At 25.7% G+C, this 22,875-nt stretch overlaps 10 protein-coding genes across 10 annotated transcripts; 4 read left to right on the top strand and 6 right to left on the bottom strand. All coding sequences in view use genetic code 12, as the record gives it.

The window, feature by feature from the left end:
* Window positions 1-122: 122 nt before the first annotated feature.
* KGF54_000979 (uncharacterized protein) lies at window positions 123-1,196 on the top strand (the record flags this gene model as incomplete). Its single annotated transcript, XM_051766950.1, has 1 exon — window positions 123-1,196. One exon carries the CDS (start codon window positions 123-125, stop codon window positions 1,194-1,196), a length of 1,074 nt encoding a protein of 357 aa, XP_051622193.1.
* Window positions 1,197-1,276: 80 nt separating this feature from the next.
* Window positions 1,277-2,041, bottom strand: KGF54_000978 (putative monooxygenase; the record flags this gene model as incomplete). Its single annotated transcript, XM_051766949.1, has 1 exon — window positions 1,277-2,041. One exon carries the CDS (start codon window positions 2,039-2,041, stop codon window positions 1,277-1,279), a length of 765 nt encoding a protein of 254 aa, XP_051622192.1.
* Window positions 2,042-2,348: 307 nt separating this feature from the next.
* Window positions 2,349-3,602, bottom strand: KGF54_000977 (mRNA-binding phosphate metabolism regulator; the record flags this gene model as incomplete). Its single annotated transcript, XM_051766948.1, has 1 exon — window positions 2,349-3,602. The coding sequence occupies one exon, from the start codon at window positions 3,600-3,602 to the stop codon at window positions 2,349-2,351; it is 1,254 nt and encodes a 417-aa protein (XP_051622191.1).
* A 1,365-nt stretch (window positions 3,603-4,967) lies between these two features.
* On the top strand, window positions 4,968-7,067 carry SNF1 (AMP-activated serine/threonine-protein kinase catalytic subunit; the record flags this gene model as incomplete). Its single annotated transcript, XM_051766947.1, has 1 exon — window positions 4,968-7,067. The coding sequence occupies one exon, from the start codon at window positions 4,968-4,970 to the stop codon at window positions 7,065-7,067; it is 2,100 nt and encodes a 699-aa protein (XP_051622190.1).
* A 691-nt stretch (window positions 7,068-7,758) lies between these two features.
* On the top strand, window positions 7,759-11,977 carry HST3 (NAD-dependent histone deacetylase; the record flags this gene model as incomplete). Its single annotated transcript, XM_051766946.1, has 3 exons — window positions 7,759-9,277; window positions 9,840-10,490; window positions 10,635-11,977. 3 exons carry the CDS (start codon window positions 7,759-7,761, stop codon window positions 11,975-11,977), a joined length of 3,513 nt encoding a protein of 1,170 aa, XP_051622189.1.
* Window positions 11,978-12,003: 26 nt separating this feature from the next.
* SNM1 (Snm1p) lies at window positions 12,004-12,858 on the bottom strand (the record flags this gene model as incomplete). Its single annotated transcript, XM_051766945.1, has 1 exon — window positions 12,004-12,858. The coding sequence occupies one exon, from the start codon at window positions 12,856-12,858 to the stop codon at window positions 12,004-12,006; it is 855 nt and encodes a 284-aa protein (XP_051622188.1).
* A 1,776-nt stretch (window positions 12,859-14,634) lies between these two features.
* Window positions 14,635-16,599, top strand: SEF2 (Sef2p; the record flags this gene model as incomplete). Its single annotated transcript, XM_051766944.1, has 1 exon — window positions 14,635-16,599. One exon carries the CDS (start codon window positions 14,635-14,637, stop codon window positions 16,597-16,599), a length of 1,965 nt encoding a protein of 654 aa, XP_051622187.1.
* A 55-nt stretch (window positions 16,600-16,654) lies between these two features.
* Window positions 16,655-19,210, bottom strand: KGF54_000972 (uncharacterized protein; the record flags this gene model as incomplete). Its single annotated transcript, XM_051766943.1, has 1 exon — window positions 16,655-19,210. One exon carries the CDS (start codon window positions 19,208-19,210, stop codon window positions 16,655-16,657), a length of 2,556 nt encoding a protein of 851 aa, XP_051622186.1.
* Window positions 19,211-20,054: 844 nt separating this feature from the next.
* On the bottom strand, window positions 20,055-21,428 carry KGF54_000971 (uncharacterized protein; the record flags this gene model as incomplete). Its single annotated transcript, XM_051766942.1, has 1 exon — window positions 20,055-21,428. One exon carries the CDS (start codon window positions 21,426-21,428, stop codon window positions 20,055-20,057), a length of 1,374 nt encoding a protein of 457 aa, XP_051622185.1.
* A 158-nt stretch (window positions 21,429-21,586) lies between these two features.
* On the bottom strand, window positions 21,587-22,774 carry KGF54_000970 (palmitoyltransferase; the record flags this gene model as incomplete). Its single annotated transcript, XM_051766941.1, has 1 exon — window positions 21,587-22,774. One exon carries the CDS (start codon window positions 22,772-22,774, stop codon window positions 21,587-21,589), a length of 1,188 nt encoding a protein of 395 aa, XP_051622184.1.
* Window positions 22,775-22,875: the final 101 nt, after the last annotated feature.

The following is a 22,875-nucleotide window of genomic DNA, read 5'->3' as shown; positions in this document are numbered from 1 at the left end:
ATTAAAATTCACGAATTTTTCGCTTCTCGCTTGGTAGCAGAGAAGCTTTTTATTTTACGACTCGATTTAAAGATTTGTTTCATGTTTTTAAATACATTTCAGTATCAATCACCTAATACCAAATGAATATAAATGATCCATCACAATATATAAATCATAATCAACAATTTTTCAAAAAATTCAAACCAATAGTATACGTAGATAAACCTATAGGAAATCATACCAAATCATCAACTGAAGTAATAACTATATCAATAAATCAATGTGGTTCAAGATTGGTTGTATCAAGAACTGATAAATCATTAAGATTATATAAATGTTTTCCCGAAGGTTTATTTGATCCAATTATTATTGAAGATGCACATTTAAGATCTGTTGAAAGTATAAGTTGGGATCCAAAAACTGAATATGATTTTGCAACTGTTGGAAATGATGAAAATATTAAAATTTGGAGAAGTTCAAATGGTAAATTAATAAATAATTTAAAAACCCTGTGTAAAAATTTAAGAATTGTAAGATATTCAATAGATGGTGAAATTTTAATTGCAATTGATAAAAATTCAACTATTTTAATTTATTCAGTTTTAAATAATTATAAATTAATTCAAATTTTTAAAATTAATGATCATATATATGATTTACAATGGTTTAATTATGAACATTCATTTTTTATATTAGCATTACATGATGGATCATTACCCATATATGAAATAAATGATAATATAAATATAAATAAAAAATCAACTGATTTGGGAGAAGAAATATATAAATTAAAAACAATAATAAAAGGTCATAGATCATCTACAAATTCAATAAGTGTATCTCCAAAAGGTACTTATTTTGTAGTTGGAGCAAGTGATGGAATAATAAGTTTATGGGATACTTCAAATTTATTATCAAAAAATTTAATAACAGATATTGATCAATCAATCATAAATGTTTCTTGTTCAAGAGATGGTACTTATTTCTCAACAAGTTTTGAAAAAAATTCAAATACTCTTATTTATGATCAAATTTTAGGTACAAAAATGTTTGAAATGCCAAATAGTGAAAGTGGTTCAATGACTTTTAGTTGTTGTTGTTGGTTTCCTTCAAAAACTGAATTTGTTTATTCAAGTGATTTTGGAACTACTATTACTTTGATGCATAAACCTGATGAACATAGAACTGGGATTAGACCACCATCAAAAAGATAACAAAATAGTAATAAATTCAATATTTTAATTAATTATTATTCTTATTGTAGATTCTATATGATTTACAAGTTCTTATTATTCTATATTCTTTCAGCAGTCCAAATTGCACCTCTACATATCAATTTAATACCTTCAGTTAAAATCATATAAGGAACAGCTTTTTGAGCATCATGTTCAATAGCAGTATCTAAATGTTCTAATTCATCATCTCTAAATTGACTTATAGTATTTTTTAAATCTTTTAATTCATTACTAACTTTTAAATCTCTTTCCAACTCTTCAGTTTTTAAAATTTCTCCAGTTTCTTTATCTTTAATATCAACTCCATATTGATTCATTAATACACGTAATTGATCATTATAATGACCACCAATAACAGTTTCAACAGCAACTGTACATGCCATAGCAGCTTCTTTACTAATTAATGCTGTCCCCATTCCAATTCCTAACGCTCCCAATTTCCATAACGGTGTAAATAAACTAGGTCTAACTCTTCTTTCTATTTGTAAATTGTTGAAAGTATTATGATGATGAATTTCTTGATCCCACATATGTTTTAATATTGGTTTTAAATGAGGATATTTATTTGCTAATATAAAGTATTGACCTTTATAGATGTAATTGGCTCCTAATTCTCCTGCTTGGTCTACTCTTATGACTCTATCTAAATAAGCTTGTTGTGCTTGTGAAAGTGGACCATATTGTATTGATTCTAATGTATGTTCTTTTTTAGGTGGTTCTTTTGACTTTTTTGATGATTTCTTTTGGTGACTTATTGTTGAGTTGGTGAGATTCCTTATTGATAGTGTTGACTTTCTTTTGGGTATTTTATTGAAAGCTAGCATTTGTGAAAATTTAGTTACTGTTGAGTGATTGGTTGTGTTGCAAATTTAAGTTATTGCTTTAATTTAACATCAGATTATTTAGATTATTAATCGCGCGCTAAATTAAGAGCCCAGCACCGAATTTTTTTTTGCAACCAAATAATTTAAAAAAATAAAGAGTTAGGCATTTTTACAAAATATTGAATAAATATTAGAATCAAGTAACTTTTAATAATATTAGAGAATTATGTACAATAGTAATCGAATGGTTGAAATAAATAAATAATATTTTAATAAGCGAGTGTAAAATTTTAAGTTTTGTAACTAATCAATCATTATTTTTAAATGAACTAATAATTTTTAACATTGAAATTCCAATATCAAAAGGAATTTCTTGAGTATCTCTAGAATTAGTAACTGGTTTAAAATCATTAGCAGGGATTTTCAAATGTTGGAAAAATCTATTTGGAACATCTTTAATTAATAACCATTCAACAGGAAATATACCTTTATATTTACTTTGTTCACACCATATATCACTTTGTTTTGAATAATCTAAACAACTTTTCATTTCTGAAATTCCACAAAATTTTCCTGATGAATTTACTGAAAATAATAAAAAAACTTTACCTTTAATTTGAGAATTTGATGTTTGTAATTCTTTAAATGCTCTATCCAATCTTTTGTTACCTAATTCTGTTGATGTCCAAATGTTATGAGTAAAACTTGCATTTACATCTAATATATTATATGATTTTATAATAAAAAATCTAGAATTAAAAGGAACAGTGAAAATATTACCACAATAATTTCTAAATGTTAAATAAGGTTGTTGTTGAGGTTGTTGTTGTTGATGTGGTGGTGGTGGTGGTGATTGTACAAGCAGATTATAAAAATTTGGTAAATCACTTGGTGAAATTGGATATTGATCAAATTGTTGATATTGAGAAGATCTGAAATTGTTAGATTGTTGATTTTGTAAATTAATTAAACTTTGTTGTTCATTATTAATATAATTTGAATTGAAATATTCAATTTGTTCTTGCTGTTGTTGTTTTAATTTTTGTTCTTCTTTTAATTGAATCAGTAAATTTAATTTTTGTTGAATCTGTAATTGTATATCATTTTGAGTATTGAGTGATTTTGGTGTTGGTAATTGTTGTTGATATTGTTTGATAAATTGTTGATCAATAAATGGATTAGAAATAATAATTTCATTTTTCCAAATATTTGGTTTCAAACAAGATGGTAAATTTTCAATTTCTGATTCAATAGAATTTATTGTAAAACTTGATCTTGGAGTACAAAATGAATTTGTTGTTGTTGAAGTATCATAATATGATGAATAATCAATTGAATTATTACGTGATCTATTTGTATCATGAACTGAAAAATCTTCAATAGTTGGTATATAGTAACTCTGTTTTTGATTGTCAATTGTATCTAAATTTTGAGAATTGTTACCTTGATTATTTAAATATTCTAATAATTGATTATCATTGTCTAATAAATTTTGTAAATAATTGGTCGTTTCTAATAATGTTTCAGGTAAATTATTTATAGCTGTATTTAAAAATGACATAGACAGTTAAAGTTTGAAGTTTTTAATAAATTAATAAAACAGAATAAAAATTAAAATTGAAATGGTTGTAAATTGTAACTTATATGAAAAATGTTTTAAATTTAGTGGGTTGTTTATAACTAACTTATAATTTAAATCGTTCTGAAATATCGAAATTGAAATAAAGATAAATGATTCAAAGAAAGCTGTTGGTAAAATAAAGAAATCAAATGAAAATTTTTTAAAAAATTGAGTAAAACTTAATGATATTTATATTAATTTATAATATTGTAATAAAAATGTTTTAAAGTGGTAATTAAATATTTTGGAAATTTTGCGGGGTTGATTTTTTGTATATACTTGAGATTATTAAGAGTATCAAATTTTAATTGGTAATAATATTTATATTAATTAAAGTGGAGAATTTAGAATTACATTAAATGATATTAGTTAATACTTTATATATAATTTTAGTGATGTGTATATTGATTTTATAATTGTTATGTGTATTGCTTAAATCTTAAATGATAAATTATCTACCATTAAAGAGTTAGTTAAAAAACACCAATGAATAGAATAATATATACAAACATGAGTTTTGTAATTAACTGAAAATACTTTATAAATCAAACGCGTCTTATTATTAATACTTCATTTATAAATTTGTATTTATACTCATATTTAATTAAATTATTTATTATCTACTATGAATTTATAACTTTGTATTGATTTATATCTTATATACAGGATTTAATTAAAATCTAAAACACATTTTAATAATAAGTATTTTTGTTTAATTTTACACTACCTAACTTGTACATTATAGTAAATTTGGACTATTGTTTGAACCTTATGAACATACGACACCTGATGGTAGTACTTCTAGATAACCAGTTTTAACTTTAACAATTAATAATAAGTCTGGTGGTATAACACCTTGATTTGCAACTTTAGCAGCTTTTTCATTATTATAAGTATTTATATATTAGTGATTACAATTTTACAACCAAATTTTTTAATCTGCCTTAAAAAGCAATTAAGAAGTCTCCAAAAATACTCAGTAAAAGGGTAATTCACTGATAACCTAATACAAGATGTCAAAACCTTCAACTGAAGAAGAAAGTATGGAAAAAATGCCTAGACCAAATTTAGTCAATGTCATAAAAAATTTTAATGTCTTGAGTATATTTATGACATTTCAATTATTTTTCTCCTTAATCAGTGAAGAAAATTATTATTAAGTGAACACATACATAAATGAATAATTAATTATGTAAATAGTAGTAATATTTTTTTATCAACGAAAATCTTAATAAATTAATATTTACAACATAATACTCAAAAACTCCGTATTTAATATATATCATAATTGATAATATATATAAAATGTCTGATTCACAAGATATACAGATGGATCAAGCACCTCCAGATTATGATCAATCTCAACAAAATAATAATAATAATCAACAACAACAACAACAACAACAACAACAACAACAATCAGTACAACAACCAGTACAACAACCACAGGCTCAATCACAACAATCACAACAGTCACAACAGTCACAACAGTCACAACAATCACAACAGTCACAACAGTCACAACAAGGCTCAAGTCATCATCACCATCATCATCATGGACATCATCATTCAGATAAACAACAAACACCAATTGATCCTAATTTAAATCCAGAAAATAGAATAGGGAAATATCAAGTTATAAAAACTTTAGGAGAAGGATCATTTGGTAAAGTTAAATTAGCACAACATTTAGCAACAGGACAAAGAGTTGCATTAAAAATTATTAATCGTAAAACTTTAGCAAAATCAGATATGCAAGGTAGAGTTGAAAGAGAAATTTCTTATTTAAGATTATTAAGACATCCTCATATTATAAAATTATATGATGTTATAAAATCAAAAGATGATATTATAATGGTTATTGAATTTGCTGGTAAAGAATTATTTGATTATATTGTACAAACTGGTAAAATGCCGGAAGATGAAGCAAGAAGATTTTTTCAACAAATTATTGCTGCAGTTGAATATTGTCATAGACATAAAATTGTTCATAGAGATTTAAAACCTGAAAATTTATTATTAGATGATAAATTAAATGTTAAAATTGCAGATTTTGGATTATCTAATATAATGACTGATGGTAATTTTTTAAAAACAAGTTGTGGATCACCAAATTATGCTGCACCTGAAGTTATATCTGGTAAATTATATGCTGGACCAGAAGTTGATGTATGGTCAGCTGGTGTTATATTATATGTAATGTTATGTGGTAGATTACCATTTGATGATGAATTTATTCCTGCATTATTTAAAAAAATTAGTAATGGTGTTTATACATTACCAAATTATTTAAGTTCTGGTGCAAAACATTTATTAACAAGAATGTTAGTTGTTAATCCTTTAAATAGAATAACAATTCATGAAATAATGGAAGATGAATGGTTTAAAAAAGATATGCCAGATTATTTATTACCACAACAAAAAGATAAACATAATAAAATTGATATTGATGAAGATGTTATAAGAGCATTAAATGTAACAATGGGTTATGACAGAGATGAAATTATAAATGTTATTGAAAATAGTAATAAACATAGTATACCACAAGATCAAAATAATGAAATATTAGATGCTTATTTATTAATGAAAGAAAATCATTCATTAGTAAAAGATTTAAAAAAATCAAAACTGAATAATGTTGAAAGTTTTTTAAGTTCTTCTCCTCCACCATCAGGAACAAATGGAGGAAATCATTTTACAAATCAACATTCAACAAGTACTGCTCCTGGTGTACAACAATCATTAACTTATCAAACATTAGCAACAGTACCAGATTTATCACAATTACCAAATTCAACTATAGCAATATTACCATCAAGTTTACCATCAATACATAGAGCTTATATGAGTGAACATCAACCAAATTCTCAAATTCAACCACCACAACCAACAAAGAAATCTAAAACAAGATGGCATTTTGGTATAAGATCAAGATCTTATCCTTTAGATGTTATGGGAGAAATTTATAGAGCATTAAAAAATTTAGGAGCAGAATGGGCAAAACCAACAGAGGAAGAATTATGGACAATAAGAGTAAGATGGAAATATGATGTAAGTAATAATAATACTAATATAAAAGATGAAAATAATGACAACAATGATAATAATATTACTACAACAAATCAACAACAAACATCATCATCATCAACTCCAAATTTAATGAAAATGCAAATACAATTATTTCAATTAGAACCAAATAATTATTTAGTTGATTTTAAATTTGATGGATGGGAATCAGAAGATGAAATTAAAAATTTACAACAGCAACAAGAAAAATCAGAACAAAATAAATTAGATTATAAACATCAAGATTTAGATGAAGTTGGATCCTTTTCAGCTTATCCTTTCTTACATTTAGCTACAAGATTAATTATGGAATTAGCTGTTAATAGTCAAAGTGGTTAATAAATAAAAAATCAATTCCTTCAATTATATAATTTAAAGCTCTTTTATTTAGTTTATAGTATTAAATATAATAATAAAAATTCAAATAAAATCACTTTTATTTATTTTAATTAAATGGAAAATTGCATAATATCATTGGTTGACAAAGAAATAATATATATAGCACAAAATGTTGATATTAATGGCATTTAATGAATTGAGTAAAGGTTTGTTTTGATTTAGTCTTGATTAAGTTAAATTAAATTTTTTATTTTAGAGTTCTCGTAATTCTCAAATTTTTTTTGTGTTACTTAAAAGTAAAGGAAGAAAAGATTAATAAAATAATATTCATTAACATTATAATATATATCACTTTTCTTCCTGTATCAACTAGCTCCAAAACTACATTAATCGGATTCAAGTCAATATATAATACCATACACTCCTTTTAATCAAAATATATAAATATTTAACCGAGTTTAAATCATTCCAATCAATCAATTTATACCATTTTTAGTTTCAACTAATTAAATTTTCTTATATTTGCTGCAATATTTTAAAGTTTTAAAAATTGACAACCAAAAATTACAGAGATCAAATTTCAACAAATTACAATAATCAACCACAATTAACAACTTGTATCAGCGATTTAATTGATTATTAATCGCAGTAACATAAATCACCCAAACCCACTGAGCGACAACAACTTCCAATGCCGTCTTCATCCACCAATTCAACCTCAATAAGGTCAATAGATTTAATAAATGGTATCAATTCCTTATCATCAGAAGATCACATACTACTAAATGAAACAATAAAACATATATTTAAATCCAAAAAGACAACAGTTATAACAGGAGCTGGAATTTCATGTAATGCAGGCATACCTGATTTCCGATCAAGTGATGGATTATATAATATGATCAAACATAAACATCCAAAAGCAATTGTAAGAGGTCAAGATTTATTTGATATTAATTTATTTAGAGATAATTTATCATTGAGTATATTTTGTACATTTATGGAATCTTTATATAAGAGTACATTATTAGCAAAACCTACTGAAACTCATAAATTTTTAAAACATTTAAAAGATAAAGGAAAATTATTAAGATGTTATACTCAAAATATTGATTCTTTAGAAAAAAATGTAAATTTAAATTTAGGTATTGAAATTTCAAATTTTGAAGAAAATAATGAAAAAAATTGTAATAGTATTAGTGCAATCATACCCAATAAAAATCAAAAATTTAAAGAAAATTGGAATTCATTAGATGTTATACAATTACATGGAAATTTACATAAATTATCATGTACTCAATGTTTTAAAAATTTCAATTGGTCAAATGAATATCAAACACAATTCAATCAAGGTTTAAATCCTGAATGTTCAAATTGTTATGCAAAATATGAAGAAAGACTTTATTCAGGTAAAAGAATTACTGGAAATATAGGTATATTAAGACCAGATATTGTATTATATGGAGAAAATCATCCACAACTGGAAATTTTAAGTTTAGGATTATCTAATGATTTAAAATTAAAACCTGATTTATTAATAATAATGGGTACTTCTTTAAAAGTAGATGGGGTTAAAAAGTTAGTAAAATCATTAGCTAATGAAATTCATAAAAAACCTAATGGGAAAGTTATATTTGTAAACAAGACAAGTTTAAGTAAACAATGGTCAAATTTTATAGATTATGAAATTTTATGTGATTGTGATGAATTTATTAAATTATTGAAAAGTGAAATACCTGATTTATTTTTAACTCAAGAACAAATTGATTCAAAGAAATTAAAAAATTGTGCAAAAGAATATATTAAACCAATTAATAAAAAATCAATTAAAATTAAACAAGAATCCACGAAAATCAAACAAGAACCTTTTTCGAATATTTCCATTAAAGAAGAAAAACCAAATATTATAAAAGAAGACACATATATAAAACAAGAAGATCAACAATCAAAAGATGATAAAATAACAATAATAAAAGAAGAAATATTAACACCACCAGTAACACCAACAAAAAAGCAAAAACTAATAAAACCACAACCTACTACAAAAAATCCAAAATTAATAAGAAAACGAAAATCTTCAACATCATCAGATTCCGAAGAAAATACTAGTGATATTGAAAATCGAGCTAAAAAATTAAGAACAGCTATGAGAACTCCAAATAATTCATTTGATGAAAATAATTTATCTACTAGTTTTGGGAATAATAATTGTCCTTTAAAAATTTTTTCACCACTGGAATTAAATAAATGTTAATGATTTACTAAAAAAAGATGTTTAATGATATGTAATTCAAGTACTTTTAATGATTAATAAAATATTTTTGTAATAAATCTATTTCGAATATTGATTTTTTTCAATTCTTCTGTTTCTTCAATTGGTTTGGTATATACTATTACTATATACAGGAAATTAACGTAGTAACTATACTATTAAAATTAAAGTTGCAACTTCTTTAAATTTATTTATTGATAGCCTAACTCTATATCATAAACTTCAATTGAATCTACTTTGAAATTAAGTTCTTTGAATTCAACGTAGTCAATTAAGTGGTCAATCATATTGATTCAATCTTACAATTGGTCATAGAGTGTTAAATCAAAAAGTTCGGACTTTTCAAGTTGAATCAATTACATCATTTTCATTAACCATAATTTATTCACAAAGGCTCATTTGATCTATTACTATAGGGGATAATAAGTTATTGAATATTATAATTTTCTGAAACACTTCCGCATCAATTTATACCGAATTGGATTCTACAAATAATATAGATCAAAATTTCGCCAAACCTAAATCAAACTTGCTATCGAAATCATCTACTAAAACCAAGTCAGCATCACAAACTACAGTCTCAACAACAGCAACAACAACAATAACAGAACCAACCACCAAGTTTAAATTCACAACATCAATTACACCACCTTCATTATCTTCATTAACTCAAACATTACAAAATATTCAAAATTTGCCACAAGATTTAAAACGTAAAAAAAATCAAAAAATGGAAAGTGTATCTAATTTATTAGGAAATATATTATCTATAGAAGATGATGAATCTAAAGTCAATAAATCAAACACATCAACTTTAAAAACTAGTAGTTCTAATCAATCATTACATCAACAATTACAATCAACACCACCTAAAAAGCGTAAATCATTAGATTTGGATTTTAGTTCATTTTGGAAAGATGGATCAACTACAAATCTAAAAAATAATGATTCAACAACAACATCTACAAATAACCAAGCACCAAAACCAACAGACTCATCACAACCAACAGATCAATCCTTTTTATCTTCTTTAAATTCTTCAACAAATCCAAATTATTATGCAGATAAATTAATGGAAAAAATAATTCAAATGATTATCCCCAATGAAATATATGATGATCAAACTACCAAAATGTTAAAAGATCGTCAAAGTATGGCAAATTTACGTATACCTTTAAGTTTTGCAATAATGCAAAAAAATTCAAATATGTTACATCAAAGAAATTCAAATATTTATATTTTTTTTAATCAAATTATAAAATATGTTAATTGGATGGATCCTTATTATACTTTAGGTATAACTCTTATAATAACTCATATAATATTAAAACCTATATTAATTACTTGTTTACCATTTATTTCATTAATTATAAATACATTAATACCACATTATTTATTGATATATCCACCAGATCCAACATTTAATGAAGAATTTGTGGAAACTAATCCATTCCCATCAACAATTCCATTAGAATTATATAAAATCCCCAAACCAGTACCTTTATTTAGTAAAGAATTTTTTATGAATTTAACAGATACTCAAAATTTTATGAAATTAAATATTTTAAGTTTTGATTTTATGATTTGGTTAACTACTGATTATTTATATTTTAAAAATGAAAAAATTAGTTCTTTTATAGTATTGGGATGTTTATTTTTAATTTTTGTGAATCTTTATTGTTTACCTTCTATAATTTGGTTTTTAATTCAACATAGTTGGATAATTAAAATGTGGTCTATTTTCCAAGTTTGGATTTTTATTATATTAATGCACCCTAAAATAAGATCGCAATTGTTGGATAAAGTATATGATGAGAATACAAGATTGGAAATTCAAAATTATGTGAACAAAGTTGAAAATACATTAACTTCAATTTTAGTCGATGAAAATGTTAAACATGATAACAGTAAAGAAAATATTGATAAAGATGAATCAACTTTATCTCAAGATACTTTAAAACAAGTTGAAATATTTGAACTACAAAAATTAAATCTAAGAACTAAAATTTGGCAACCTATAGGATTTTCAAATCAATTTTATACCGTAAACACAGTTATAAGAAGATACAATAATGCAATAAAGCAATTAAATGAACAACATCCATTAGAAGAAATAGATGATGAAACAATCCTTAAAAATGAAGAAGATATAGAAGATTCATCCAAACAACATCATTTAATCAAATTAAATAAATGTGAAACTTTAAAAGAAATAAAACCACCAATTGGTTATAAATTTCTACCTACTTCGAAATGGATAGTTGATTTTAATATTTCTGAATGGGTTGAATCAAATTTAATTCAAGATTTGGTACTTATTGATGATGATGAAAAATGGGCTTACGATATAATAATACCTGATGAAGAAAAAATTGATGAAAAATTTGAAAATGATTATATTTATGATGATGATGAAATTTATGATAAAATTAATGATAAAAGTAATGATGAACAAAAAATTCAAACTAAAATTTATGTGAAAAATGAAAATAATGAAAAAAATGACAATGTAAAGATTATTAATGATGATGAAATTTATAGAAGAAGAAGATGGTTAAGATATGTTGTAAGAGAAAATTATAAAGATAAAAAACAAATACCTGTACAACAATCACATTTAGCTTCTTGGGTTACTTAAAAAAAAAAATTACAACTATGTAGATGTTATTTTAAAAAATCCATTAAATTTAATGAATTGATTTTTTTCGATTTGGAATCTTGATCTAATTTTCTTTGTTTTAATGATTGTAATAAATTGGTTTCTGCTTTTCTCTTTTTTGATCTATCTTTTGCTGCTTTGTTTTTGGCTGTAATTGTTGCTGGTGACGATGATGATGATGTTTCTTGTATTGGTTCTGGGATTGAATTTCGATTTGGTTGAGTTGATGCTTCAGTAGTTTGTTGTACTTGATCTGGGATTAATTCTTCTTCTTTCTTTTCACCTTCATTTTGAGGTACATTCTCTTTAACATTTGATTTCTCCGACACATTTATTTGAGGTATACTACTATGATCAGGCAATGTTTGGTTGAGCACTCCGGAGTTATCGATTTGAGATTTGTTAGACAGTGTATTCTTACTCAATTCAAAATAATTGATGTTCCCACAACTTAAACATTTCTGCTTTAATTTATTATTAGACATATTATTTTCCACTTCATTATCTCTTTGGGTTTGTTTCATTTTTCTAAATTTGATTCTAATAGTCATATTTAATCCAGGTATTAATAATATTCCACATTTATTACAAATTTTATTATCTATTTGTGATGGTACATTTAAAGATTTTATTGAATTTAATTTATCAAATTGTAATGAATATATTTTGGAAATAGGGTTTGATTGTGGAATTGTGTGGATAAGATTGTAAAGATGTTTTGATTTTAGTTGGTCTTGTGATAAATTTGATGCCGTTGTTTTATTCGTATTGGTGCATGTATTTATTGGAGCTGACGATGATGACGATGATGATGATGAAGTGTTTACTATGAACGCTTGCTTTTTTGTTTGTTTGGGCATTATATAAGTTTAGTTATTTATAGAATGCTAATTTTCACTTGGGTTTTCAGGGTCCTATTTACGTAATGATTCAAAGCATTAATGAAAGAAATTGACAATGACTTATTTTAAAATGCTGTTGCAAAAGTTGATCTTTCATTTCTTTCTCAAAATTGACACAAATTAAATACGAGAGAGTTTTAGGCTACCAAATTAGTCTTGTTTCAAATGTTTATTGTTATGCTGGTTTTACAAGTCAAACGGTCGTGAAAAAAATCAGTTAGTGCAATCATGATTCGAGGTTCTTGAGCTTTCAAACTAATAGAGACCTTTTTGGTCCGAGTATAACCGTTAGTTTTCTTATTCTATAGATATTTGGTATTATTAAACTCTTCATCCTTCACATTAGTTTTGCTGCAAATTTTTATAAATTTTTTACTAATCCTCAAAATGTCTCGATAGATTATTAAACTGAATTCCTTAAATTAAAGATCCGACAAAATTCTAACGAGGTAAAAATAATACCAAGCTAGTACAATTTATATGAAACGAATCTTAGTATTACATAGAATTTTATTCGTAGGTGCTATTCAAAATCAAATTTATTACTTTCCGAAAATAGAGCAAAATACGATCTCGGATATGTAAATTCATAATTCTTTGTTGTAAACAATCTCACCAATTAATTTCCTTTAATTAGCAATAAAGACCTAGTAAGCTTTTGATATTGGAAAAAATATTTGTAATTTCTGTTGATGAACCTTGATTTAGTCAAGGTTTAATTTTAAATTTGAACTCTTGTTTCACCTAGTTATATTGTTGAAAATAAGTTTATTACAAATAAGTTATCTTTGATTGGTTATTGTATTTTTTAGACTAAAGTTTTCGATTACCGACTGCTCAATTGATCAAGTATTTCGTATCAAGTGATAATTACGAATTTAAATATAAATGGTGAATCAATCCATGTTCGGGATTGTAAAATTTTCTTCCCCCTTTTTAGGGCGCTATATTTTGTGAAAATTTTCTTTATCTCACAGCCTATTTAGAGGTTAAACTTTCATCCATTTATTATAATTAATTTACTTTAGATTTATTAACACCATATCATATTGGCTATTTTAAAAGAGACCACGTTAAGAAATTAGAAACTAAGAATGACCATCGATTAACATGTTTTGATCTGATATTCAAGCTGATTTGATCATGGGCGACAAGCTTTTCAAAGTAAAAAAGCATCGACATAGAACACAACCTCTCGTTCAATTGAGTGAAGAAGTTAAACAAAATTAAACAAAAAAAATTAGTGTCTTTTTCATACGTGTTTTTATTCTTTATTCTTATTATTAATTTATAATGGCTGCAAATTTTAAAAGAATTTAAGCTACCAAATTACTGCGATTATCGGTATTAAAAAATATCAAATCCTCCAGCTAATAAACTAACCAATCAATTTTGAATAAGTTATGATTACTAAAATCTTGTAATCACAAAAAATTATTATAAAGCACAAAACAACAAATATGTATAATCCGATCTATTGATTTGAATTATAATAATATATTATAATTGATGTTGAATTATCTATCAAATTTATTTTAATAAGAATATAAACGCTATCAATAAGTTTTTATCAACAAAATTTGAATCAGAATTGTTAAATATTGAAAGAATTACATCAACAAAACTAGTAATAAGTCACACTATACACATATTTTTTGCAACCAAACTTTAAATTGGATAAAATAAATATATTCACAGAATTAAATATTCACCCCACCAAATATTATAATGATTATGTCACTACAATCCAAAAATCGTCTTCGATTAATTATCCCTAAATTAAATTCAAAATCAGAAAAAATCTTAAAGACATGTAAAAGATGTAGACAACATAAGACAAAATGTGATGCATTTATAACAAATCCACAACCATGTTCTCATTGTTTTAAAAAAAATTTAAATTGTTGTTTGGAAATTATAAATAAACCAACTGGTAGAGTAAAATCAATTGATATTGTTGAAAAACTATCATGTGAAGTACAAGACTTGAGGGAACAATTAGATCATTTAGTTGAGAGAAAAAATGCACAAGTTGAATTATTAATTGAAAGAGGTAAACAGATACAACAACAATCAAAAATTGAAATACAAAAAAAGGAAGTACAAATAAAGGAGAAAACAAAAGTAATACGATCTATAACTCCGCCAGTTTCAAGAATTCAATCATGTTTAAATACTCCATATGCATCACCAGAAGAAATACCGACAGAATTACAATTACAACTTTCAATAAAACCTAATGACCCTTCAAAATTTATTATATCATGTAATACGAAATACCAACCAATAATTTTATCACACAAACAAGCACAACAATTATTTACAAATTATGAAATAAACCTAAACAAATTCTTACCAATATTCCCCGAATCATTTTTCCAATCAATAAATTTACAAGAATTTTACAAAGAAAATGAATTAACATTTTGGTCCATAATTTTAGCATCTTTATTAAATCAACATAATCAAAATTCATCAAATGATTATCAAACTTTGTGTGAGCATGTAAAACAATTAGTTGTTGAAAAATGTTGGTTTCAGACTCCTAGAAATTTATACATCATATCTTCTTTATTGATATTAACTACTTGGCCCTTACCTAATAACAACAGTAAAATATCAGATAATTTGAGTATTAAATATATAAGTTTGATGAAAACATTGTCATTACAATTTGGATTACATAAATTAAAATTTATTGATGAGTTTAGTCACAAGACAAAATTAAATTTAAGTCAAGAAGTTAATCTCAATAACACTATTAGAGAAAGAATATATAAATTTATAAATATAAATTCAAACTATTGGTTGATCAATTTAGGGTTATCAAACAATAACTATAATGGATTTACTCAAGATTACATTATCAACAAGTCAACAAATATAGATATATACAACAATAAAAATGAAGAAATTTCATCAACAGATCAATACATTAATTCATTATTAAAAATATCAATGATTCAATCAAAATTGAACGAGAACATGAATATTTTAATAGGTGATAACCTATTAGATGAATCAATTGTTTTAAATGACATACAAATCAATACATCAAAACTTATAAATTTTAATATGTTTGAAATTATATTAAATGATTTAAATAAAATACTAATAGAAAACCAATCTGAAGATTATCAGCTGATTGAAATTAAAAATTTAATCAAGCTTTCAATCTTGTATACAAATTTACAATTATTCGTATATTCAATGTCAAAATCAAACATCACAGTAACAGAGTATAAACAGTACTTGAATAAATTAGTCAGTTGTTGTTTTGAAATTGTTTCTAAATTTGAAGAGTTTAATGAAAAAGAAAATTACTTAAACTTACCAATCTACTATAAGTTTCCCATGGAATTGACATTACTAACATTATTGAGGGTTTTCAAATCTCCATTGATATCAACAGAAGAATCACATGAAATAAAATTGAATTTCAATAAATTATACACCATTATACTCAACAATGAGAATTGGAATTTTTTAAATTTGAAGTTATACAAAATAATAGAGAAGTTTAACAAGGTTCCGAAGAATTTCATTATTAACCAATACGACCAAGGTGAATTTTTTTTGATCAACAAGATGAAGAATTACTTAGTCTCGAGCTTGGTTTACGAAATGATCTGGTTAATTTTCGAAAATGAGAAACAACAAAAAGAATCAGTAGAAAAATCAGAATCTATATTCTTTTAAACTAATTTTAATATACACTTATGTTAGATTATTGATCTATCTATATCTATATAACTCACTTAAAATCCAACCATTGACTCTTCAATTTCTTCTTGTTCACATAAGGTTTACTTACTAAATACCCTACAATTAAAATAACAATAGTTCCTATCAATTTCCCCTTTTCAAATTTTTTATTTAATAAATCAAAAGATAAACTTGGTTTTAAAATCGAACAAAATTGATTTTGGGAGTTGAAATAACAAACTACAGATGAACTTTCATATTGTGTTGGTTTAACTAGTAATTTTCCATTAGTTGAATTTAATTGATATTTGTGATTTATAACTTGATTGTGATTTTTAGGTACTATTGGATCATAAGGAAATAATTTAAAATCATTGCCGAAATCATCTTGTTTCATCTCCGTGGTTGGTCTTCTTGAATTTAATATAAATTTAGGAATTTCCACTATTGATCCTGATTCTGTTAATACCACAATGGATTTAATAGTAATTCCATGTTTTGATTGAGTTGATGATAATTTTAATATACGTTCTGGATAAATGAATGATTGTTTTGAGATTTTAGTTATTTTGGAATTTTGTTTGTTTGAGAATAAATCTATGACGTTAATTCTTTGTTCCAACCTTGGTGAGATCGTGAAATATGAATATACGATCCAATTGTCATCAATCACCAATGATATTGAATTTGGATCTATGATTTCATTTTGGGAAGAATATGTGTATAATAAATCACCAGTTATCCCATCAATTAAATACAATTTTAAATTCTCTTCCATTGTTATAATTGTTATTAAATTTCGATTTAAATATTTGTATAATATGCTCTTATCAACTAATGGGATTCCGACTGATGAGATTTTTGATGCTTTAGGAATTGTTGCAATTTGAACAACTGGATCATTGAAATGAAATGACCAAGTTTTGATGGAGCTTGTTTTTCCTTGTGGTATTATATGACCAATCAATTCACTTTCGGTTTTTTTGAACAATGAAATATCTGAATCCACTGGTGAGGACAAGGAAAAACCTGTTTCATTTTCTAATACATAGTGATCTTCCACTATTTTGACATCTTGATAATTGTTATTTTTAAATGATTCAACAACTTTCCCATCATTAGGGTCAATAATATGGATGGTGTCTTTGAATAATGCAATGATGTTTCCATTATTTTCTTCATTTAATTGCTTTAAAGATATTATTTCTTCACTACCTATATCAGTAGTCCATGCAGTACCTTCATCATGTGAATTAACAGCAATTAATTTCCCAATTTTATCATCATAGAAAACAACTAACTTGTTGAAGATGGAATTTGTAGAATCTATATTGGTAAACCAATTTGGAATGTCAACAAAAAATCTGCCTACATCAGCTAAATGGGTAACGACTCTATTTAACCAATTGGTGAAAATCAACCCATTATTAAATTCTTTCGATAAGTGTTCATTTTCAATTTTTGATTGTTCACTTTCTGGTGCATCAATAAGAATATATAAATCTTTTGACGATGAGTACTGATTTTTTGATGGAGAAATTGTTTTCAATCTTTGACCATTAAATAAACTAAATAATTCACCATTTAGGTTGTCATCTAAGGCAAGGTAACCTAAGTCATTTTGTTGGGTTTTTATTACAAAATCATATGGATAATCACGTTCTAATTTCAACTGCACCTTTTTAATACTATCTGATTTTTTAGTGTATAAGAAATCACTTAAATCGTAGAATATTCTAGTCAAGTCATCACTTACTATCAAAATTTCACTAAATGGATTGGAATACCATTTTACTAAAGAAGTTGTCTTGAAATTGTGAATTTCTTTTGCAACTTTTTTTTCAATTGTGATTAATTTTACATTATTTGCTGATTTTGAGTATAAGAAATTCGAATTTATGACTGCTAAATTATTGAATCTATCATTCTCAATTCTCTTAAAATTCAATTGTTGATCAACTTTAAAAATTTGATCATTATGAGTTAAAGCAATTCCAGATTTAAACTCTTTGATTGAATCTAAAGTTATCGATTTTTCATTTATAAATGCACCTGAGGATGTAAGTTTCAAAATTTCTTTCCCATTTATAACCAAAAAAATATTTCCTTGATAGCTATCTATTAGAACTGTAGATACACCGGTTGATTTGATACTATGAGAATTATTATTTTGATCAATGAAAATCAATTCACCATTAATTCCTAACATTATAATACCTCCATATTGAACTTTATACAAATGCCCAACTTCAATTCCGACATCTATATATTCAAAGGATCCATTAGTTTCAATTTTAATTATTTCATTTCCTCCACTCTCTTTCCAACCATATATTTCATCATTATTGAAAATCAATTGATAATCGTTGACTAAATCACCTAAATTCCATTTCATTGAATTCTCATTTGTTAAATCTATACCAATCAATTGATTTGCTTTATTTTTAGCTACCAATAAATCATTATTTAGTATATGTAAATTATATAATGGAGTTTGATATAAATAATTTATTGATTCTGTTGTCGTGAATGCGTTCTCTATGAATATTGATTGAACAAAATTGAATATACAACCCAAAATTATAAATGCTTTTGACAGGAGCATGTTTCAATTGTGATTGCGTGTATTATGAAAAATAATTGGCCACTCTGAATGACAACTATCGATGAAATGGTGGATTAAACAATGAATATTGAAATGAACTATTTGGTTGTAAAATGGTAATAACATTATTAATAAAATCCGAATTTAAATGCTACCAAACTACCTTTCGTAAATTTTTCATAACTTTTAAATTTTTCAAATATTTTCATGCTATGTCAACTCTTTATCTCAACCACTTTCATTTGTCATTTATACAAATTCATATATACCACTTAATATACATTCATTCTAACAGATCACACAACTTTATGTAGAGATATTGAAACTCGCACAAACTTAAGTTGTTCGATACAAGTTTTGGACTTATCTTTCATTAGAACCATCGATTCAATGTGTCAATGTGCGTAGAATAAAATAATAATCAAGAATTAAAATATAGTGAAATGTTTAGTGAGATTCATCTTTTTGTTCATTTATGAATTTATTCATTGATTGTTTTTGGTTTCTTTAACAGTTTTTGTTATTGATATCCTTAATCTGGGGTATTTTCTTTGCTCAAAAGTTTTTCTCATTTTCTTACTTGAATACTTAAGAGGTGAATAACTTAAGAAATTGATTTCAATAATTTCATTCGTTTTGAATGTATAAAATTTGATTTCAATGATATTTTCGTATTCATTCTCATTCTTGTAGGAAATGTTTTACCAAATTACAGTTTTAAATGCTTTTTGGAAATGAGTTAAAAATTTTAAATTCATTTCTTTCACTGATTATTGACATTTGTTATCTCTTACATTATCTCTTACAATTCTATATTTATCATTAAAATATCTCATTAAAATCATTACATAATTTCTATAACAGTATCCTCACTTTGTTTCGGTCTACCTCCACCGGTTTTTAAAAGCCATAATGCTTCGATAGCATAATTTCTGACTGACAAATTTTTAGTTTTCTTCTCATCAGCAGCTTCCTCCAAGGATTCAACAATTCTTAGTTCATCAATTAAATCCCACATCATTTTTTCAAATGTACTTATCATATTTTTGATATCTTGATTCTCTTCTTCTTCAGTAATAGGTAGAATATTAAATTCATGTTTACCTAGTTTATGTAGTATTCTTCCTAATGTTTGTATACTTAAACATCTCTGACCTGGTAAAACTGATCTTGATAAATGAGTTAATTCACTTAAAGTATAACCTGCTAATTGAGGATTTTCTGAATGATGATGTAAACCTAAATAAGTTGGGACTCCCTTTGAGTCTTCAGTTTCTTCATTTATACTGATTTGTATCAAATTTCCTTTAAAGTCGAATCTCATATCTGATATACTTTCATACGTTGTTGATACCTGAGCCGGTAGTGGTTTTGTCATCCATGATAATTTTTCTGTTTCTTTAGGTAAATCTGGATAATACTTTTCATGTAATTTATCGAAAAATTTTGGATCATCTAAATCTATATCTTCATTTTTAGGTTTTGTAAAATGTACTGTATCATTTGGTTCTTCATCCTCTTCATCATCATTATTTAATTGATAGCCTTCAGGTGCTACTGCATTTGAATTCATTAATTGATTTACATCTGTTACATCTTCCCATCCATTTGGATCCAATTCCATATTATCATCTAAATCTTCATAATTTATTGTTTTAACGTTATCATCATCAAATTTGACTTTCTTATCAGATATACCTAGTGCTTTATTTACATCTTCTTTATTTAATTGAGACAAATCTGTTATTCCTTTATTTGTTTTCATCTCTCCAATCCATCCATTATAACCCTCTGCATGTTGATGATGATCATGACTATGGTTGTGATCTTTGTGATCTAGACTTTTCTTTCTCTCATTTGCCTCTTCTCTTTTCTTTGATCTATTTATTAGACTTTGAACCAATTTAGGGTTTAAATTTTTCAAAAGTTCTTGTTGCTCCGCTAGTATTTCACTTTCAGACATTCTAGATAGTCTTTCCTTATTCTCTCTATCAATTTTTTCCGCCTCAGAAAGATTTTGCTCTGGATCATCTTGAATTTGTTCTTTTGGTTGTGAATCTGCTTTTTCAGGTTTGTCTAATTTGCTCTTTAATTTCCATCTCGAAATCTTTTGACCATCTTTTGATTTAGCATCTGGGAACCCAGTTAGTGAGACGTTTGCGTTTGGTGGTTCTGGAGCCTCAATTTCGTGTTCAACTATTTCTCCAACAAAATCCATGATATTTAATTAATTCCAATAATAGCATGTAGATCAGATATTTCCAGAATATTTATTTAAGTGTGTGGTATTCTGCTACCAAATCGACTTATTCTCGACTCATCTTCTTTGACAGAGCACAAATAAAAACAAGAGTATGATTAAATCTATATATTAAACTATAACTCTTTCCCGACTAGATAACTAGGTATATAACAGTCTTTTTCATCAACTTTTGTTTGAATCCTCGTCAAAAACGCAGAATTGTACTTACTTGAAAACCAATCATATTCAGCAATGGTTCTCTCTATAGATTTAGGATAATTTTCAACATCAAATTGATGGCTCTGTCTTTGTCTATACCTCATCTCAACTGGTATTTCTATGAATGGACACAAAAATAGGATTATAGAAAGTATTAATTTTGTGTTTGTGTAGTAACTATCTGATCTTCCATGATTTCTATTCCCGTTAAACATCAAGTTTATCCAATTTCTTCTCCAACCCATGTCAAAAGGTCGTTCTTTAATATCATATTTTACAATCAATCTAAAATTGTCCTTTTTCACACTAACATACCTAATGCCTTTCTCTTTCCTTGGTTTTCTAGGATTTAGACAAGGATTAGTAGTTTCTGATTGTCTTCTTTCTTTATACCTTTCATAACGTTTTCTTTGACCCAATGTTATATCATCCAATGTAGTCATGTTTAAGCAAATATATCTTAAGTGAGATATGTATAAAGCTAAAATCATGGGTAACCATAGCCCACATGCGATATACATGATAATAAAATTATGATTAATTTCACCTCTTGAGATTGATGATCTAGTGTAACACGCAGTATAGATTAACATGATGATAAACAAACTTAAAAACCAGAAGCAGAACTTCATAAAATATACATAATTAGTTAATCCAATACTTTTACCGACCCATAAACAATGATGATCATATTTTAGAACAATGTACTCCAAATTTTTTGAATAAAATGATCTGTCTGTTTTTATTGATTGAGTATGGGAGTCATATTGAGGAAACCCAAATTCATCGCAAAGAAATACATCAGGCACTGGCAATAATTCATCAACTGAATCTGTATTGTTATATAAGTTGAGTTGTGGAAATTTTGGAGATTTGCCAGGGCCAACATATAAAATTAGGAACCAATAAACAAAAATGCAAATTTGACAAAATCCACTTAAACACCAAAGTATAATAGCAATTGAATTTGAATGATGTTTATAAACTTCTTTATAGCCCAAGGAATAATTTAATGCAAAATTTAAATATGCTAAACCAAATACAATACCAATTGGTACAACGAGCTTGTTATATTTAGCTAATTTATTAGTAACTGCTGTCATATAGGTTCCATTTCAATATCATGAAGTGCTTGTAGCTTTTATTTGAATAGTTTTTTAATAAATTTGACTATTAAATTCATAAATCAAAAATACTGTAACAA

Source organism: Candida jiufengensis (assembly GCF_024610255.1).
Source record: "Candida jiufengensis strain CBS 10846 chromosome Unknown scaffold7, whole genome shotgun sequence".
NCBI lineage: Eukaryota > Fungi > Ascomycota > Pichiomycetes > Serinales > Debaryomycetaceae > Lodderomyces > Lodderomyces jiufengensis.
This window is presented reverse-complemented; position numbering and strand designations above follow the sequence as displayed.